Source organism: Chiloscyllium punctatum, chromosome 19, assembly GCF_047496795.1.
Source record: "Chiloscyllium punctatum isolate Juve2018m chromosome 19, sChiPun1.3, whole genome shotgun sequence".
In the NCBI taxonomy this organism is placed as follows: Eukaryota; Metazoa; Chordata; class Chondrichthyes; order Orectolobiformes; family Hemiscylliidae; genus Chiloscyllium; species Chiloscyllium punctatum.
In genome coordinates this window covers 88,460,532-88,482,964 of record NC_092757.1, presented here as the reverse complement: position 1 = coordinate 88,482,964, position 22,433 = coordinate 88,460,532, and the positions used below count along the sequence as shown (strand labels likewise).

Genomic DNA, 22,433 nt, shown 5'->3' with positions numbered 1-22,433 from the left:
ATCTTGACCCAAATGCCAATGGTCCTGGATGGAATTTGTAGTCCATATTCAGCAGTGAGATGGAAGACTAATTTCCATTTTTGTCCCTTACTTCTTTCTGCTTGTGGATGAGAGTGTTAATGCCTTTCATTATGGACTCTAACATTCTGCCAGTTAGAAGAACAGCCATATAGCAGGCCTGAGTTGATCTAGTCCCCCAGAATTGAGTACCATCTATCAGCAGTTACTTTCAGGAGTATGCCTGTAGTTGAAGGACTAGAAGTCTAGTTCGCTCATCCAGAATTACTGACTTGTCTAGACTCTCCCACATACTGTTGTCTAAGATCTCTATGATAGAAAACAGGAATAACTGCAAATTATTGTCGAGGGGCCTTCATTTCATACAGACAGGCTGATTCTAAAGGCTGCAATTACTTAACTGAGCTAATTTTGTAATGAATTAACTGAGCTGTCTTCTAAATTCAGGCAACTAAACACGGAGCTCCCTCTCTGTGTCTCATCCTCATCTTGCCCCACAGAGCAAATTCTGGACTGGAAGATTATATTGGAGGTTTCATAGGGTTTGTGGCTCCTTATCTCTTGGGGGTTGGTTAGTTGAGTTGGCTGGCTGGCTGGTTTTGTATTGAAAAGTGATGCCAACAGCGCACATTGAATTTTCACAATGCATAAGGTTACTCTTGTTCTTGACTCTCAGGTTAAACCACAACCAGTCATCTCTTTCTAATGACAGAGGAGCCCTATGGTCTGGTAAGACTATGGCAACTTTAACTTTCATCCTCTTGGAGATCCTCCTCCACACTGTCCCTCATCGATGACAAATACAATAGATTTTGTATGCTTTCTGGACTCCTCTCTGGTCTTCTGAACATCTTTGATTATGAAAAACTTCTTGATGTTGACTTGATCACTTCCCAGTAAAGTCCTTGAGACTCAAAGAAAGGTTTCACGGTTCTCTAATTTCTGTAATTCCTTTTGGGTTTCTTGATGTTTTCTGGGGTCAGCAAAGACATGTTCAGCTTCCATGTCTAACTCTGCCAACTCACCAGTCTTCCTTTAAATGTCTTTCTGCCAATAGGAGATGGCAGTCGGAGAATAAACCAGCTTAATGTTGATGGATGTGACTGAATGCACAGGTACAGAGAGATGGTAGAAGCAGAGTTTTTGAATATTTTTAAGGTAGAGGTCAACAGATTCTTGGTAAGCAAAGGGGTGAAATATTAATCAGTAGTATGCAGGAATGTGGAGTTAGGGTTACAATTTATCAGTCTTTATCCTCTCAAACACCAGAGTAGATTCAAGATGCCAAGGGGCCGAGCTTTGCTCCAACTTGCACATTCATATATTTTTAACTGAGGTTATGTTTTAGGAAAGTCTTGTAGAAATGATGTCATGCCTCACTGGGTGACAAGCTGGAAATAAAGCTCCAGTATTTCTGAAGTCACCACAAAAATTAGATTTTTTTTTAACACCTAATTTTTTATTCACCTTTTAGACCAAGGTTGAAGGAGCAAGTTTCTGTACTTAAGAAAAATTGCTTCTTATTATAAATAATTAGACACTAGCTACACATCAACAATCATGGACTGTTGACATATAACTCCACTAATTACAATTCTAATCCTTTTATAAGCTCCCCATTGCACACACAGATAGGGAAGAAAACATGGATGTTATGCAGATAGAAAAGACTGGTAAGGCAGTTCAGTGGTTCTTGTTTACACGGGAAGCTGAGATGATTCTTGTGATTCTTATGCTGATGGGAATGCTGCCTATTGGTCGTCCTTCTCTGGATACTTCCACTGGTTTGCAAAAGGCACAGGATAGCTAAGTTCACTTACGAAAGGTCTCTGATTTATTAATTACAAGCCATAGCTTACAGCAACTACTGAAGGAAAGATAAACACGTTTTCTTCTGGAACAAAGTGTTTTTTACTCCAGAGGGCAGATGGAACTTTTCAGTTGGCGGAGATTTGATATTTTCTCTGTATCTTGTTCACATCCCCACAAAAATATTGCAACATATCGTAAGCTATCTGTCCTCTGTTACGTGACCTTCCTGCTTGCTTGACTGGAAACCAGCAGATTGATGAAAATGCCTCTGTCATCATCATGATCCTTTATTATCAACAATCAATTCACATCCATGTGAGCAATCGGAGCACACAACACACACTCATGTATGGTGGTGCCACTGGGAATGTACATTACTGAAAAAACCCTCAGTCTCCAGACTTCTGCAAATTAACATTCAATGAACTGAGGAATGTTTCCCATTAACAGCAATTTTTATGAATACTTTAATATATGTAAATATTCAGAATATAACCAGAACTTTATTTATGTCAGTGAAGTCACATTCCAGGACTTCAGTATATACAACTGGGTGAAACGCAATGAAGGAATATTGTGTTTTCATTGAAACACAGAAAATAAAGCAGGCATAGGCCACTCAGCCCTTTGAACCTGAACCGCTGTTCAAGATGATTACGGTTGATCATCCAATTCAGTATCTTGTGCCTACTTTCACTCCCATATTCTTTGATCCCTTTAGCCCTAAGAACTATATCTATTTCCTTCTTGAAAACATTCAAAGTTTTGGCTTCAACCACTTTCTGTAGCAGAGACTTCCACAGGCTCACCACCCTCCAAGTGAAGTAATTTCCTCAAAGGCGACGTCCTTTCGATAAGACATTGAACAAAGCTTACCCTATATGTGGACAAAAAATATTCCAACGCATGAATTCAAGAAGAGTAGGTAAGTTCTCCTGGTGCCTACCTAATATTTATCTCTCAATAAAATCTCTCCCAAAGTAGATTACATTCCCATTATTATCCATGATGTTTGTTGGATCTTGCTGTTAGCACATCATCAGTTGCATTTACTTGCATTACAGTACTTCAAAATGTCTGCCTATAAAGTATTTTGGGATGTTATGAGGATATGTGATAAGGCACCACATAATTGAAAATTTTTTTTTAAAACCATATTAACTGACCTGATTGATTAGATTTCTGTTTTCACCTCCTGGGCCGTAATCTGACTGGACTGGGCTGATCTGACATGCTTCTTACAGTCGAGTGTGGTGCTGGCAAAGCATAGCAGGTCAGGCAGTATCTGAGGAGCAGGAGAATCGACTTTTTGGGCATAAGCCCTTCATCAGCAATTATGCCCGAAACGTCAATTCTCCTGCTCTTCAGATGCTGCCTGACCTGCTGTGCTTTTCTAGCACCACACTCTCGACTCTGACCTCCAGCATCTGCAGTCCTCACTTTCTCCTAATATGCTCTTTTACCCTTCCCTCAACAATCATTTCAATCAAATGAAAATTAGGTTTCATTTCATAAGAGGAATGAGACATTTGACAGATTATCACTTTACAAGGGGAGATAGTGAAACAAGCATTGCACTATGTTTTTTGAGCACCATCTATTGAGCTGCATGATCCATTATGGTGTTTGTCTGATCACACTGACGATTGGACCAATGGGCTAAGGAGTGGCAGACAGAGTTTAATTTGGATAAATGATTTTGGTAAAACGAACAAGGGTAGAACTTATTCAGTTAATGATAGGACCCTGGGTAGGGTTGTCGAACAGAGAAAGCTAATGTTTGAGGTATACAGTTCTTTGAAAGTAAAGTCACAGGTACACAGACATTCAGCATGCTTACCCTCATTGCTCAGACCATTGAGTACAGGAGTTGGGACATCGTGTACAGAATGTTGGTGAGGCCACTTTTGAAGCATTGCGTACAGTTCTATTTGCCCTGTTATTAGAAGGATATTATTAAATTGGAGAGACTTCAGAAAATTGATGTTGTCAGGACTAGAGGGTTTGAGTTATAAGGAGGAGCATAGATAAGGTGAATAACAAAGATCTTTTCCCTAGGGTAGCAGAGTTCAAAACTAGGTGACATATTTTTAAGGTGAGAGGAGGAAGATTTGAAAGAAATCTGAAGGTCAACTTTTTCTCACAGAAGGTAGTTGGAATGAACTGCCAGAGGGGACATGAGAAAGCTTTGGCAAATAGGGTTAAGGTGAATCCAAATAGTTTTTACAAATACATTAAGGACAAAAAGGTAACTAGGGAGAGAATGGGCCCCTCAAAGATCAGCAAGGCGGCCTTTGTGTAGAGCCGCAGAAAATGGGAGAGATACTAAATGAGTATTTTGCATCAGTATTTACTGCGGAAAAGGGCATGGAAGATATAGAATGTAGGGAAATAGATGGTGACATCTTGCAAAATTTCCATATTACAGAGGAGGAAGTGCTGGATGTCTTGAAACACATAAAAGTAGATAACTCCTCAGGACCTGATCAGGTGTACCCCAGAACTCTGTGGGAGGCTAGGGAAGTGATTGCTGGGCCTCTTACTGAAATATTTGTATCATCGATAGTCACAGGTGACGTGCCAGAAGACTGGAGGTTGGCTAACATGATGCCACTGTTTAAGAAAGATGCTAAGGACAAGACAGGGAACCATAGACTAGTGACCCTGATGTTGGGGGTTGACAAGTTGTTTGAGGGAATCCTGAGGGAAATGATGTACATGTATTTGGAAAGACAAGGACTGATTAGGGATGGTCAACATGGCTTTGTACGTGGAAAACCATGTCTCACAAACTTGACTTGAGGTTTTTGAAGAAGTAACAAAGAGGATTAATGAGGGCAGAGCGGTAGACGTGACCTATATGGACTTCAGTAAGGCATTCAACAAGGTTCTCCATGGGAGACTGGTTAGCAAGATTAGATCTCATGGAATATAGGGAGAACTAGCCACTTGGATACAGAACTGGCTCAAAGGTAGAAGACAGAGAGTGGTGGTGGAGGGTTGTTTTCAGACTGGAGGCTTGTGCCCAATGGAGTGCCATAAAGATCAGTACTGGGTCCATTTCTTTTCATCATTTACATAAATGATTTGGATGTGAGCATAAGAGGTGTAGTTAGTAAGCTTGCAGATGACACCAAAATTGGAGGTGTAGTGGACAGCGAAGAAGGTTACCTCAGATTACAACGGAATCTTGATCAGATAGGCCAATGGGCTGAGAAGTGGCAGATGAAGTTTAATTCAGATAAATGCGAGGTGCTGCATTTTGGGAACGCAAACCCGAGCAGGTCTTATACACTTAATGGTAAGGTCCTAGGGATTATTGCTGAGCAAACAAACCTTGGAGCGCAGGTTCATAGCTCCTTTAATATGGAGTCGCAGGTAGGTAGGATAATGAAGAAGACGTTTGGTATGCTCTCCTTTACTGGTCAGAGTATTGAGTACAGGAATTGGGAGGTCATGTTGCAGCTGTACAGGACATTGGTTAAGCTCACTGTTGGAATATGGCGTGCAATTCTGGTCTCCTTCCTATCAGAAAGATGTGAAACTTGAAAAGGTTCAGAAAACATCTACAAGGATGTTGTGAGGGTTGGAGGATTTGAGCTATAGGGAGAGGCTGAACAGGCTGGGGCTGTTTTCCCTGGAGTGTCAGAGGCTGAGGGGTGACCTTTTAAAGATTTACAAAATTATGAGGGTCATGGTTAGGGTAAATAAACAAAGTCTCTTCGTTGGGGTGGGGGAGTCCAGAACTAGAGGGCATAGGTTTAGGGTGAGAGGGGAAAGATATAAAAGAGACCTAAGGGGCAACTTTTTCATGCAGACAGTGGTACGTGTATAGAATGAGCTGCCAGAGGAAGTGGTGGAAGCTAGTACAATTGCAACATTTAAAAGGCATTTGGATGAGTATATAAATAGGAAGGGTTTGGAGGGATATGGGCCGAGTGCTGGCAGGTGGGACTAGATTGGTTTGGGATATCTGGTCGGCATGGACAAGTTGGACCGAAGGGTCTGTTTCCATGTTGTACATCCCTATGACTCTATGAGGTAATGGTAGATGCAGGTACAGCTGCAACATTTAAAAGACATTTGGACGGACACATGAATAGGAAAGCTTTAGAGGAAATATGGGCCAAATGCAGGTAAGCAAGACTAGTTCAGTTTGGGAAACTTGTTCAGCATGAACAAGTTGGACTGTTTCCACGTTGTGTAACTCTATGACTTTGTTCAAATGACAGTGATCATGAATGTTCGAAAACAGCTCACTATCTTCAAATTTCAAAGGCTTCTCAACGTAATTCATTGCCTGCTGAACTTGGCTTTTATTCTGCAATTAGAAGTGCCATAAAACTCTTACCCCAAAGTGATTTTGTTGAGTATGGAAGGGTTCCGTATCAGTGCTTGTGATGAACAGCCAACTCGATGTGTGTTACTGCAGATAATCTGTTGTGTGATTCCCTGCATGTGTAAAGCACATCTCTGCATGAACTCCAGGATCTGCAACACAGAATTATTTGGAAAAGTAACAAGCTAAACAAGAAAGTATATGGAATATGTGTAATTACATTATTTTCTCTGATAATACTGGTTCCAGTAACTTCAAATATCCAATATCACTGCAGCTACCTTCACACTGAAGACAGGGAGCCTTGTCCCAGGAATTTATCTCAACTGCTCTAAAAAAAAATCCACTTAGGCAAATGATGGGACCAAATTTTTTGAGTGCCTACCTCAATCCCAGATAAGCTGACAAACATATTATTTCCCTCAAAGTTAAAAATATGTTGTTATGATTTATTTCTGTTTCTCCCCTCTTAATTATACCCCTCTTTCAACTTTAAATTAAATTTACTCTCATATGCAAACTCCAAATATGATCAGGCTCTCCAAATAGAAACAAATTTTAGAATGTTGTTTCATTAAATTTTAAAATGCAGTAATGAAGAAAATCAAAGCATGCCACTTGATTTAATATGGGTTCATAGTCACCTAACTATTTCATCCTTTAACAAGCTCCAGGAGTGGCTTGAAAGCGATTCATCTGACAACTAACCCTTTCCCCTTATGGGGAATTTCCACCAAAAGATGACAAAGATGTGCCTCAGCCTTACAAAACTCATGAATCAGTACACTGACATATTTTTTGTTTCAAAGATATACTTTATTCACAAAATCATCTACAAGTATATGAAATATTCTAAATCAGTTTTGTACAATTTTTGCTGAGAGAAAAAAAAGAAGACATAGGATGTCTTACATTTCTCAGAGCTTCTGTACAGTTGCAAAAGACAAAGGCATTTTTACTTCTGAAAGAAACTATTTATGTTCATTTGGAGGCACCAAGTGGCTCTGATAACTGAATGAACCCTTGTTATACTTTGACAGAAAAACCCTAGACAGAGGTCTTTCCCCACTGTGCCTGTGTGGCTGCTGACACAAGCTTAGTTGCATCCCTCAGCATGTAGTCCTGGACTTTGGAATGTGTCAGCCTGCAACACTCAGTCAAGGTCAACTCTTTACACTGGAAGAGCAACAGATTTTGGACAGGCCAAAGAGTGTCTTTCACCAAGTTGATGGTCCTCCAGGCACAGTCGATATTCGTCTCAGTATAGAACAGCTCATAGCACCAAGTCCTGTGTCACGGAGCTGCTTGAGACAAATCTCAACAAACACCACTGCATCTTTTTTCAGACTTTCTTTGCAAAGACACATTCCGGAGGGAGATGAGAACAGTCTCTTCACCAGTTCAGCTGCTTCGAGGGCAACATTCGGTGATGCGCAGAGACCAGGAATGCATGAAGATCTGACAGGCAGTGCCCTTCTCATTACGAGGCAAGTTATGTCTTGATGCATTTTGCAAAGTTCTGGTGATGAAGCATTCTGTCAAATGACTTGGACAGTCTGCCGAAGGAATCACCCAACAGAATCTACCCTCCCCTTTTCCCACAGAGTCTCAAGGTTGCTATGTGCTGACCACTTCCTGATGGAGATGTGGTCAACGTTCAGGACTACATGCTGAGGGATGCACTGAAGTTTGGGGCAGGTGTTGCTAAGGCACAGTGGGGAATGACCATCATCTAACATTTTTCTGTCAAAGTATAATGAGGATCCATTCAACTGTCAGACCCCTCATTGCCTCAAAATGAACATAAATACGTTCCTTCGTGAATAGAAAATGCCTTTATTTTGCAACTCCAGGGATGCTCTGCAGAATGTCAAATTCCAGTGTGTTTGTTTTTTCTCAGCAAAGTAGGAAACAATGCCTCTGCTAACATTACTATGTAATTGGCTGTGAAGACCCTCAGTATGCACTTATAGATAATATTTTACGAACAAGTATATTTTTAAAGATTTAAAAAATTGTTGAGAAATAAATGACACCAGGAACTGTATCCTCTTCTTCAAATAACGTGACGGTGTCTTTAAAGACCACCTAAGAGGACAGGAAACCACAGTTTAATACCTCAGATAAAAGACAATGCTTTTGAACTTCTAGTATTGTATCAAAGTGACAACTTAGATTATGATTACTGAGCGGCAGTTAAACCCTAAATTTTCTAAGTCAGGAATCAAGAGCGCTACAACTGAACCAAAGCTGGCAAAAATGCTCTGAATGTCTCGTCTCACACATGACCAATTACTAGAGGACATCCCAGCATGACTCCTAGGAGGAGAAGAAATTTGCAATGAGAAAAATAAATCCTCTTTTTAAAAAATATATTTTCACCCTTTATCTTCCATTTTTTCATAAAATCTAAAATTTCCTGGTCAGGGAGTAGAAAACTTTTCCTCTATTAACATTCCTATGTAATTAGCTTTAGGAGATATACAAAAGGTGGTCATTCCTTAACTTTTGTATTCTCCTGCTATGCCAAAATACCACTACACCTTCAACAACTGACCCAAGAATCAGACTCACTGTAGGGAATGGGCTGTAAAATTGACTTCGAACTTTCTACCTAAATACATCAAACCAGTTAAAGAAACTGAATCCCCCACTATCAATATGTTGAGGGTTACCATTAACCAGAAATGGACTCACCATATAAATTCATTGGCTACAAGAGCAGATCAGGAGCTAGGAATACAGTAGTGAGTAACTCACCTCCTGATTTACCAAAACTGGATTACCATTTACAAGCACAAATCAGCAGTATGATGGAACACTCCCCACTTGTTGGATCAACACAGCTCCAACAAGGCTTAAGAAACTTGACACTGTCAAGGACAAATCAGCCGTTTGATTGGCACCACATCCATAACCGTTCAGTCACTGCACCATCAACACTCAGTAGCAGCAGTGTGAACAATCTATAAGATACACTGCAGAAATGTGCCAAAGATCTTTAGACAGCACATTCCAAACTCACAACCAAATCCACTCAGAAGGACAAAAGCGGCAGATACATGGGAACACCGCCACTTGCAAGAACCCCTCCAACCTAGTCCCCATCCTGACTTGAATATATATCACCATTCTTCATTATCACTGAGCCAAACTCCTGGAATTCCCTCCTTAACGGCATTGTGAGTCTACCTACAGCACATGGACTGCAGCTGTTCAAGAAGGAAGCTAAACACCACCTTCTTCAAGGGTATCTAGGGATGGACAAAAATGCTGGCCCAGCCAGGAAAGCCAAAAGTGAATTTTTAAAAACTCCAATGCTTCATACCCGAGTACTACGTTCCTTGCCAGCTGACTTGGCCCAGGTACGGGGTATTCTTCCATCTTTATCATTCAGACGCAGATCACCTCCAGCATCCAGTAACTTACTGAGGATCCACTGATTGCAGGAAAAAGCTGCTGCATGTACTGGAGTACTCCGATCCTCACACCGGCTGGATAGAATGAATTGTTTAAAAAGAAGTCAGTCCACCACTGTTATTCAAGCAAAGAAAATGTGAAGTGGTTACTATTCTGATTATGATTTTGAATATTGCAAAAAAGATGCTAATCAGACTTGAAATGCTTATAAAAGCAAAATACTGCAATTATGGAGATCTGAAATAAAAACAGTGATAGAGAAACTCAGCAGCTCTGCCAACATCTGTGGAGAAAGAAATAGAGTTCACATTTCAACTCCAATGACTCTTTGGAACTGAAACTGAAAATGAACTGTAACTTTGAAAGTGACTTGCTCAAATAGCTGCTTAAATATTTGGCTGTGAAATGAATAACATTTGTTGGAAAGCATTCACCAGTACAATGCGTTGATCTTTGTGGTTTGAATCTGGATGGACATTTTTGTCCAGTCTAAGCAACAAATTCCATCTGCATTTTGTAAAACACTTCATGCGTGGCCCAATTGTGCAGTCTCTGAAAAAGTTATGTGCTACAATTCTCCAATAAAAATATTGTAGTTTGAAATACCATGTCGATGAAAATGATTCAAAACCATACAAGGCATCTTTGATCATGACATACTGTAGAAAAGGGAAAGAATTGATTTGTGTTAGCCAAGCTTTTTCCATAATTTCACATTGTTCATTTTATCCAAAACTAAGGTGCCTGATTTCAAGATGCATGAAGTCCAACTTGCTCATCACTTGCTATCCCATGACATGCATAATTTGGAATATTTATGTTAATTTCCAAAATCTCTCATATTCTCACCCTACCTTCTCTCTGCAACCTATTCCAGTCTTCAGTCTTCCAAGTGTAGCTTTATGTGCGATCACACCTCCCCATAGAACATAGAACAATACAGTGCAGAACAGGCTCTTCGGCCCTCAATGTTGCACCAACCTGTGAACTATTCTAAGCTCATCCCCCTATACTATCCCATCATCATCCATGTGCTTATCCAAGGATTGTTTAAATCTCCCTAATGTGGCTGAGTTAACTACGTTGGCAGGTGGGGCATTCCACGCCCTTACCACTCCCTGAGTAAAGAACCTGCCTCTGGCATCTGTCTTAAATCTATCACCCCTCAATTTGTAGTTATGCCCCCTCATACAAGCTGATGTCATCATCCTAGGAAAAAGACTTTCACTGTCTACCCTATCTAATCTCTGATCATCTTGAATGTCTCTATCAAATCCCCTCCTAGCCTTCTTCTGTTCAATGAGAACAGACCCAAGTCTCTCAGCCTTTCCTCATAAAAGGTTCCCTCCAGACCAGGCAACGTCCTGCTAAATCTCCTCTGCACCTTTTCCAATGCTTCCACATCCTTCCTGAAATATTGCGACCAGAAGTGTACACAATATTGTAAGTTTTGTATAGTTGCAGCATGATGTTGCGGCTCCGGAGCTCAAGGCCTCTACCAACGAAACCTAACACACCATATGCCTTCTTAACAGCACTATCAACCTGGGTGGCAACTTTCAGGAATCTATGAACATGGACTCCAAGGTCCCTGTGCACATCACACTACCAAGAATCTTTCCATTAACTCAGTACTCTGCCTTCCTGTTATTCTTCCCAAAGTGAATCACCTCACATTTAGCTGCATTAAACTCCATTTGCCACCTCTCAGCCCAATTCTGTAATTTATCCAAGTCCTCCTGCAACCTGTAACATTCTTCCAAACTGTCCACTACTCCACTGATTTTAGTGTCATCTGCAAATTTACTAATCCATCCATCTCTGTCTGCGTCTAAGTCATTTATAAAAATGACAAACAGCAGTGGTCCCAAAACAGATCCTTGTGGCAGACCACTAGTAACCAGACTCCAGGCTGAATATTTTCCATCAAACACCACTCGCTGCCTTCTTACAGAAAGCCAGTTTCTAATCCAAACTGCTAAATCACACTCAATCCCACGCCTCTGCATTTTCTCCAACAGCCTACCATGTGGAACCTTATCAAAGGCTTTACCGAAGTCCACGTACACCACGTCAACTGCCCTACCCTCATCTACATGCTTGGTCACCTTCTCAAAAACCTCAATGAGGTTTGTGAGACACGATCTGCCCTTGACAAAACCATGTTGACTCTCTGAAATCAAATTGTTGCTTGCTAGATGATTATAGATTCTATCTCTTATAATCCTTTCAAAAACCTTTCCTACAACAAAGCAAGGCTCACTGGTCTATAATTACCTGGGTCATCTTTACTGCCCTTCTTGAACAACGGCACATTTGCAATCCTCCAGTCCTCTGGTACTAAACCTGTAGACAAAGACGACTCAAATATCAAAGCCAAAGGCTCCACTATCTCCTCCCTAAGTTCCCAGAAAATCCTTGCCTACTTTCAGTCCTTCTAGAATTGATAACACCTCTTCGTAACTAACATCGATCTTTTCTAGTCTAATATCTCGTATCTCGTTCTTCTCCTCTACAGTATTCTCCTTTTCCTGAGTGAAAACTGATGAGAAATGTTCATTTAGTACCTCTCCGATCTCCACAGGGTCCACACTCAACTTCCCACTTCTGTCTTTGACTGGACCTATTCCTACCCTAGTCAACCTTTTATTCCTCATACATCTATAGAAAGCTTTAGGGTTCTCCTTTATTCTATTTGCTAAATACTGCTTGTGTCCTCTTTTTTCTCTTCTTAACTGTCTCTTTAAATCCTTTCTAGATGATTTGTAACTCTCCATCGCCTCATCTGAACCATCTTGCCTCATTAACACATAAGCCCTTCTTCTGCTTAACAAAATATGCAATTTCTGTAGTAAATCACAGTTCCCTTACCTTATCACTTCCTCTCTGCTTGACAGAGACATACCTATCAAGGACACGCAATATCTGTTCCTTAAACCAGCTCCACATTTCCATTGTCTGCATCCCTTGCATTTTGCTACCCCATTCTATGCATCCTAACTCTTGCCTAAGCGCATTATAATTGCTCTTGCCCCATACCTGACCTTTGATAGCTGACTCTTTAGTTGCCTTAGCCCTGCTCTCCAGAATTTCCTCCATAGCATCCTTTTCCTCTCAATTTTTGAAAGCCCTTCTCAATGCTCATCCTTCTGGCCATGCTTAGTCATCTCTTCTGGTCTCCCATCATTGCTCAGTATACTTTCCCTTGTACCATGCACTTATTTTACATCATTGTCCTGCTTTTGAAAGCATTTGCATATTTTTCCATGCTTTATATACAAACCTGCTTTCATTACAGTTTGAAGTATTCGGTTAAGAAACTTACTGGTTAGGATTTGCTCCAAACTCCAATAAAACATCAACAACTTTGACAAGGTCCAGCAAAGCAGCTATAAATAGCGGAGTCTGCCCCAAATTATTTCTAGTGTCTACTGCAGCACCTGGAAAAATAAAACACAAATTAGGTCAAAATCAAAATTGTGATACAAATTTCATTTAATATATTGACCAATTTCAGAACAATGTTGTGAAGTACATTATGTACAAAACTAACAGTTATGGAATGTAATTCACTGCAATTGATATCTTATGTTCACTGTGTAGCCCATGGCCCATGTTAAGATACCAATTGATTGGTAAGTCAAATCCCAAAATGAAACCTGGAACGATTTTTTAAAATTACTTAATGCAGTGATTAGTCATTGAAGCATTTTAACATGAAGTTGCTGATATTCTTTAACAACAAAACATAAGGTTTTGTTACAAAATAAAGAGAATAAACTACATACATATTAAACAAGATCTTAAGACGAACATCAAAACAAAGTTTCAGCATGTTTCTCAATGCCATTCATGACAGAGGCTTATGTAAAAGAAATTAGATCCCTAACACAACTTGTTAGATTTTTATATAACTGACCCACTCCAGGTTCTTTCCTATGCACTGTGGAGACAATTTGATTATTCCTTTACGAGTTTGCCATCACTAACTTTTCACAAATCTTAAATATTCTCACAGATTTCAATTCATACTCCTTGTCTGGAAGCTTCACAATCTAGACATACCTGCTGAGGTAGCTGGCTTCCCTGAACTGACCTGAATTCCTGACCAGGAGAGAAACTAAAACCTGCTTCTGAACTCAACTCTCATATTACTGAACAGATCTGGCAGCATAAATCTATAAGAAATAGGTTGTGACATTCCTCATAACTACTTTCCTGCGTTTTCCCTGTAGCCCTTGATTCCCCTACTGATCAAGAGCCTTGATCAACTCAACCTTAAATATACATAAGGTTCCCCCCCCACCCCCACCCCATAGCTCTCCATGGCAAAGAATTCCAAAGACTATAACCTTCTAAGGGAAGAAATTCCTCCTCATCTCAGTATTAAGCTGATGCTGCTTTATTCTAAGACAATGCCCTTTGGTCCTAGACTCACCCCCAGAGGTGAAACATACTCTCAGCATTTACCCTGTCAAGTCCCTTAGGAATCCTATATGTTTCAATGAGATCACCTCTCATTCCTTTAAATTCCAACAATGTAGTCCCAACCTGTTTAACCTTTGCTCATAAGACAATCCCTCCATACAAGGGATCATCCTAGTGAACCCAAATCTGAAGAAGGGTCACTGGACTCGAAACATTAACTCTGCTTTCTCTCCACAGATGTTGCCAGACCTGCTGAGTTTCTCCAACAATTTCTGCTTTTCTTTCAGATTTTCCAGCATCAGTAGTTCTTTGTTATATTCAATACTGGTGTTTTATGATCTGAATTGAAAACAAAGATAATGACTTTAAATGTGTTTACCCTACTGCCATAAATTCAGCAGTATCTATATTGTTCCATTAACATCGCAGGGTCGGCTTTCTGAACAATGTTGAATTTAGGTCACTATTCCAAAAATGACTGCTGATCTTGAAAATGAATCATCACAGCACTAACCCACATCAATCTGCTTCTCTTTTAAAAAATTCCAAACTTAAAGAATGATAATGGCATATATGTTTACACACCTTTCATCACATTGCACGAAACAGTCTCCTATCCAACCAACTGATTCTTTTAAAAAATGCTGCTCATTTTACAGAGATTGGAAACAATAAAAGATACTAAAGAGAAAAATGATACATCAATGAATAATTGATTGTAATCAGGTGCTATGCTGATTTCAGCACTATATATGCATTGTGTTGTTGTTGTCCATGTTCTTCCTCAGAAACACCTTTCCCTCATTGCAAGTCCATCTGCAGAAGAATCAGGTGAAGGAATTATCAATAATTCCCTTTAACATTACAAGTACTTGACTATTAGATGTACAATTCTGTCAGATTGTACAACCCTTTTCAGCTTGGGCTACATTTGGACAATTGCAGTGACCTTGTCCTAAAGAAAAAGGATCTGCTTAGAAAACAGAAACTATGGAGTAAGTAAGAACGACAGAAAGTGATTCATGTTCTGATTAACCTTCTGTTCTCACTTTGTTTAGAAGGCTAGCTGAGTTCAAGAATTTACTCAATACAAAATGCAATATCTGTGTGACTAATGCAACACCCAGTCTTGGATGGCGCCATGCTCTAGAAGACTGGCAAGTTTAAGGCAGACAGAAAGGCCGTTTTTCACTACATTGGCAGCCTTTGAACAGCTTTGGGAACATTCTATAGAATCTGCAGTTGCACAGCTATATGGGAGGAACTTTGAAAAGAAAATCTGCATCTCTCTCTCTGTATTTTCCTTGCAAATATATAATTCAGTAGTACGAAGGATCAGGAAGGAAGAGATCTTCTCAACTCAGCCAAACTATATCTTAGCAGAGCCGATTACAATTCAATTGGCCGGCCAATACTTCTCGGAGTTTAATTCGTCTAATTATATAGCCTAATAATAAGGAATTTGCTGGTTCTTAGTTTGTTAGATGGCAAAGGAATTACAAATTTGCTGAATAAGGGCACATTTTTTGGAAAAAGAATTGCCCCAGAGAACTATGATTGTAATCATTGGTGCAAAAATGCAGGTTAGTGTGCACCTGTAATGAACCACCTTTAACAATGTGCAGAGACAACAAGAGACTGATAATGAGGAAAGCTGACCGAAAATACATAAGAAACAAGTGCCAAACTTGACAAGACAGCGCTTTATGCCAGTCACTGTACAATTCAATCATTTATGACCTTGTGCATCAATAACTAAAGCTCTCTAATGCCCTTTAATTTCTTGAGACACCAATGCAATTTTGTATTGACAAAAGTTTAAAAACAAAACTATTCAAACTGCTTTTTCTGCAAAGGAAGATCATATCCAGTGTCAGGGGATGGGAGTCAAGTCTGGAGCAGGGGAAAAAAGGACAATTTTGACAGTGCGGAGAGGGAGGCATAGGCCTGAAGCAGGGAAGGGAGGAAATGAAGTGGACTGGTACAGGGCAAATAGGGAAGCAGGGAAAGATGGAGTGGATCCTGAGGAATGGGTGTGAAGCCAAGGCTAGGAATGTGGTTGGGGAGTTCCAGCGCATAAACATAAGCACAGATACAGTAGCTACTAAAGGAAGTCAGAAGCTGAATGTTCAACAGAAACTAGATTATCTCCTGATTCCCATAGCCTTTCTATTGTTTACATGAGGCCAGACAGGAGTATGATACAATACTTATTGTACACTTGATTGGAAGAGTGCAGTTCCGACAATAATTGGAAAATTCCAACACCATTAAGGATATAATTGGCTGCATGATCAACTCCTCATCATCATTTTAAACATTTGAATCCTCCAATATTGGCACACACTGGCTTGGTGCACATCAGCCAAAGGATCAACCACGATAACTCCATTTGCCAAAGTTTCCTCAACAATACCTCCCAAATTTCTCAATAACCAAGAGTAGAGGGAAAAGGAGCAGTAGAACAAACTGTATCAAAATCATACACCATCTTAGCTTGAAAATATATCACAGCTTCTTCAAAAATCACTGGAGTAACTGCGAACTCAACACTGAACAGTACAGCAGGTGAACCAAACAGGCTATAGTACTACAGGAGGTAAACACTCTACCTGCAAAAATTAAAGCATTGACTTTAACCAACTTTAAGACAAACCACTCAGAATGCATTCTCTTTTTCTAACACCATCATGGATGTCACGACATACCAGATCAACTCTCCCAACATTCCTTTCAACATTTGACCACCCATTAGTGATATACAATGGCAGCAATATAATTCATCCATAGGAACTTTTTATATTTCAAAATGTACTTTTATCTGTAAAAAGATCTTTACATACACTTCAGTTCTGTACTCACTTTACATATACAGAACAAATAAACCCAAGACATTTGTTATTCATACAAGACTAAATTTACATACATTTGAGACACAGGGAGAGTCCAATACCTGAGCGGACCCCCATTTTACTTTAGCAGAAAGACCTTAGATAGTGGCCTTTCACCGCGACTCCTTGGTGGCAGCTTCCCCAGGCTTTAGTACATCCCTCAGCATTTGGTCCTGGACCTTGAAATGCGCCAGTCTGCACAGTTAGTCGAGGTTAACTTCTTGCTCTGGAAGACCAATAAGTTTCGAGCAGACCAAAAAGTGCCTTTCACCAATCCTCCAGGTGCAGTCAATGTCTGCCTCAGTGTGCGTCCTGGCGAACAGACCATACAGCATTGAGTCCTGCATCACAGATCTGCACAGAACCTTTCTTTTTTTATTTTAGAAATATTCTTTATTCATAAAAATCTTTATGTACATACATAGTCACTAGAGCAGTTCAGTTGTATACAGGCTGAACATATTGAGAAGAAAACGAATATTGGAGTTTGACTCTCCCGACAGTTCCAAAGAACCCGAAGCATTTCTAACTTATGAAAGACATTATTTACAAAGATATACGACTACAACTCCACTTATCAAGAATTCCTTAACAGCACAGTCCAAATCCTTCAATAGCTGATTGCAAAAATAAAGCCATGATGTGAAGATGCTGGCGTTGGACTGGAGTGGATAACGTCAGAAGTCATACAATACCAGTTTATAATCCAACAGGTTTATTTGATTTCAAATATATCAGTTACAACTGTACACTCACTGGATCAACCTAGAACTATATGCAAACAGTTCAGAAAACAAGCTATCATGAAAATAAAGCTCTGCCTCACCTTTAAATAACAAACCACTCAGACTATAAAGGAGAGACAGAACACTCACCAATAGCAAAGAGCAGGTGCTGAAAGCAACATTCAATACCTACTTAGAAAAGAACAATACAAATCCTCCTCATCGTTTATTAGACCAAACCCTTTCAAACCCATTCCTCTAGGCAAAAACTACAAAAATTATCCCTAAAAGCATCGTCTTAACAAGCTAACCATTCAAATTCAGGTAGCAATACCACAGACACACATCACGGTTAGGGACTGGGTCCCTTTAATTCAACAATTTTTCATTAGAATTCATTTAATTTACATTGTATCACAAAAATCAATATACAAAAATAGTATTTTTTAATTTTATTACATTAAAACCCTCTGATCAACAAACTGTGATTACCATAATCTATTCATAGGTGAATCAAAAGTTAAGCGTGCATCACCACAAACCAGCAGGCAATGTCACATAATATCGCTTTCATATTCATTACTCAGTACCATATTATATACCTCTTAAACAAGCCAAACAACTCACTATCAGAAAGTACAGTAGGGCCCCCAAGAAGAGGATGAACGAATGCACTCCATTTAGAATCACATATCACCACTTTAATTTTTACCCTTCACAAACGTAGCAACTGACTTCCTGTCTGAGGTCGAACTAAACTGCTTGCAAACTTGGTGTAACATTTGACCTCAAAATAAGGTCACAGAGAACTCTGTTTTCTGACAGGAGATTCTGATCAGGGCTTCTTCAGAAATGGGGAGCAGTACTTCCATTCTGACAATCCTCTTGTACAACAGAACTGTTGAGGAAACAGAAACCATGCCCCTTTACAACACTGAGCAGATCATCTTCTGAAATGTAAAGGCTTGGAATCACAGACAGCCGCTTTGATCGCTGCTGGCAAGTGCTAAGTACGTAAGGTTATTGTGAGGTTAGTGTGCCGGGGCTAATGGGTGCCTGTTGATCAGGCATTAAGTGTATAGGGTGTCAAGGTGCCATCTGAGTAGGGGATAGACATCAGATTGATAGGATGTTTCAGTGTTTCATAGTCAGGTGGATGTGATGCCAAGTGAGTAGTGGACAATGTCAGGTGGGTAAGATGTCAAGTCGGAAGGAAAGATTTGGCAAGGGATGGGGTGCAAAGGGGGTGGATACCAAATGGATATGTAGTACAATGCGAGGGTGCATGGTGGCAAGAGTGCAAGTGACTGATCAGAATCAGGTTAGAATATAAGAAATAGCAGAGAAACAATTAAAACAGGAAAGGTAGCAGACTGGGTGAGCTTCAGACACACTTCCCACTTATCTGGTAGTGTGGAATCCCAACAGCACTCAAAAAAATTCCAACACCATCAAGGATGTCAGAGTCTGCTTGATCAGCTTTCCATTATCACTTTAAACATTTGATCCTGCCATTAATAGTGCACACAGATGCACCAATGCAACTAAACTTAACAACAGTTTCCTCAACAACACCCAGCTGATGGCTACAAGGAAAAGGGCAGCAGACCAAAGAAAACCATTGCCTAGACCCACGTCACACACCAGCTTAACTTAAAAATTTTTCATAATTTCTTCAGGCACCTGATCAACCTAGAATTACATGCTGTACAAAAAACTGCAGATATACAAAATAGACTGCATTAGTTCAAGAAGCAAAGTCAAACAGGTAAAGTTGCGATACTCGTACTGGAGGTACACAGATAGAAATGGTTTAGAGGGATATGGGAAATGTCGGCAAATGGGACAAGTTTGGTTTAGGAAATCTGGTTGGCATGGACAAGTTGGGCTGAAGGGCCAGTTTCTGTGCTGTATGCCTCTATGACAATCAGCTCCTTTCTCATAAAAGGGAGACAAACCTTTTATTTCAAAAACATACTTTACTCATAAAATGTTCTTTGCAGACATTTATAGTCACTAAAGAAGTTTGGTTCTATACAATCTTTGCATATAGAGAAGAACATTGGCTTTTGATTTTCTCAACAATTCTAACAAACAAACCCAAAACATCTCTTACATATGCAAGATACTATTTCCATATATTCGAGGCACTAGAAAGGTCTGATAAGTAAATGGACTCCCATTGTACTTTGGCTGAAAGATATTAGTTGGTGGTCTTTCTCCATTAAACTTTGGTAGCAGCTGCCCCCAGCTTTACAGCATCCATCAGCACACAGTCTAGCTTTACAGCATCCATCAGCACACAGTCTAGCTTTACAGCATCCATCAGCACAGATCTTGCATTGTATCAGTTTCCCAACATCCACCAGTGGTACATGGAGCTAACAGATTTTTCAAATGACAAAAATATACTTCATTCATATACTTAAGCTGTAGGGTACATAAACCTTATGCAAGAGGATGAGGTGAAAAGGGGGTCAACATACTCAACAAACAAAAGTCTGCTTTAGGGGGTTGACTCTAGAAAAGAGAGAGGCAGAACACTCATCAATGGCAAAGACCAACTGCTTAAAGCAACACTCAATGCCTACTTCCTGCTCAGAGGAGAACACTATAAATCCTCCTTGCAGTTTGTGAGACCTAAAACTCCAGAACCCATTTCTCTCGGAAAGAACTATAGAAATGATCCCTAAGAATATAGTCTTAACAAACCACACATGCAAATTCAGGTGACAATACCACAGACACACATCACAGTTAGGACTGGGTCTCTAATCAATCAATTTTTTTCATTAGTATTCTTGCCAGTACATATAAAAGTTTGAGTATTTTTCTATTTCATTACATTGAAACCCACGAACTGTGATGATCATAATCTAATCAATAAAAAATCAAAAGTCAAATATGCATCACCACAAACCATCAGGCAGTGTCATATGACATCACTTTCACATTCATCATTCAGTAAGATGTTGCATGGCTCCTAGCTCATACAAACTAATCACAATCAGGAACATAGAACAGTACAGCACAGTACAGGCTCATCGACCCTCAATGTCATGCCAAGCTTTAATCTTACTCTAAGATCAAACTAACCTACATACGCTACATTTTATAATCATCCACGTGCCTTTCCAAGAGTTGCTTAAATGTCCCTAATGTATCTGACTCTACTACCACTGCTGCAGTGCATTCCACACACTCACCACTCTCTGCGTAAAGAACCGACCTCTGACATCTCTCCTGAACCATCCTCCAATCACCTTAAAATTATGTCCCCTCGTGATAGCCATTTCTGCCCTGGGAAAAAGTCTCTGGCTATACACTCTATCTATGTTGCTTATCATCTTATACACCTCTATAACATCACCTCTCAACCTTTTTCCTTCCAATGAGAAAAGCCCGGCTCCCTCAACCTTTCTTCATAAGCCATGCCCTCTAGTCCAGGCACCAACCTGGTAAATCTCCTCTGCGCCCTCTCGAAAGCTTCCACATCCTTCCAATAGTGAAGCAACCAGAACTGAACATAATATTCTAAGTGTGGTCTAGCCAGGGCTTTATAGAGCTGCAACATAACCTCATGGCTCTTAAACTCAATCCCCCTGCTAATGAAAGCTGACACACCGTAAGCCTTCTTAACAACCCTAACAACTTGGGTGGCAATTTTGAGGGATCTATGGACGTGGACGTCAAAATCCCTCTATTCCTCCACACTGCCAAGAATCCTGCCTTTAACCCTGTAATCTCCATTCAAATTCAACCTTCCAAAATGAATCACTTCACACTTTTCCAGTTTGAACTCCATCTGCCACTACACAGCCCAGCCTTGCATCCAATAGATATCCCACTGCAACCTATAACAGCACTCCACATGATCCAAAACTCCATCAACCTTTGTGTCATTGTCAAACCTAATAATGCACCCTTCCACTTCCTCATCCAAGTCATTCATAAAAATCACAAAGAGCAGAGGCACCAGAACAGATCCCTGTGGAATACCACTGGTCACTGAGCTCCAGGCTGAATACTTTCTATCAACTACCACCCTCTGTCTTCTATAGACCAGCCAATTCAGTATCAGGACAGAAAAATTTCTTATATCTTATGCCTCCTTACTTTCTGAATGAGCCTACATTGGGAACCTTATCAAATGCCTTGCCAAAATCCATGTACACCACATTCACCTTCGTCAACATGTTTTGTCACATCCTCAAAGAATTCAATAAAGCTTGTGAGTCATGACCCACCCCTCACAAAGCCATGTTGACTATCTCTAATCAAGCTATGCTTTTCCAAATAATCATAAATCCTGTCTCTCGGAAGTTCTCCAATAATTTGCCCACCACCGATGTAAAACTGACTGGACTGTAATTCCCAGGGTTGTCCGTATTCCCCATCTTGAACAAGGGAATAACATCTTTGATTCTCCAATCATCTGGCACTACTCCAGTAACAGTGAGTATGCAAAGATCATTGCTAAAAGTGCAGCAATCTCTTTCTTTGCTTCCTGCAGTAACCTTGGGTACATCCCGTCTGGCCCAGGGAACTTATCTATCCTCAGGTTTTTCAAAATTTCCAGCACATCCTCCTTCCTAGCATCAATCTGTTCAAGTGTATCAGCCTGTTTCATGCTGTCCTTACAAACAACAACATCCCTCTCACAAGTGAATACTTAAGCAAAGTATTCATTAAAGGCTCCCCTTACCTCCTCTGACTCCAGGCACAAGTTCCCTCCACTATCCCTGATTGGCCCTCCTCTCACTCTGGCCATCCTCTTGTTCCTCACATAAGTGTAGAACA

The 22,433-nt window shown here is 40.2% G+C and overlaps 1 protein-coding gene, 1 non-coding gene and 1 pseudogene across 2 annotated transcripts in view; all 3 read right to left on the bottom strand.

Moving 5' to 3' along the window:
• Positions 1-22,433, bottom strand: part of tex14 (testis expressed 14, intercellular bridge forming factor) — a 161,038-nt gene that overhangs the window by 96,238 nt on the left and 42,367 nt on the right. Inside the window, exons 3-5 of the mRNA XM_072589188.1 lie at positions 12,915-13,029; positions 9,498-9,663; positions 6,182-6,321 (exon numbers count right to left, since the gene is read on the bottom strand). Of these exons, the coding sequence (XP_072445289.1) occupies positions 6,182-6,321; positions 9,498-9,663; positions 12,915-13,029 (421 nt within the window). The remainder of the gene's footprint in view (positions 1-6,181; positions 6,322-9,497; positions 9,664-12,914; positions 13,030-22,433) is intronic.
• Positions 17,748-17,933, bottom strand: LOC140491691 (small nucleolar RNA U3; annotated as a pseudogene).
• Positions 20,134-20,338, bottom strand: LOC140491689 (small nucleolar RNA U3). The gene has a single exon (XR_011963365.1). It is a non-coding gene; the product is annotated as a small nucleolar RNA U3 (small nucleolar RNA).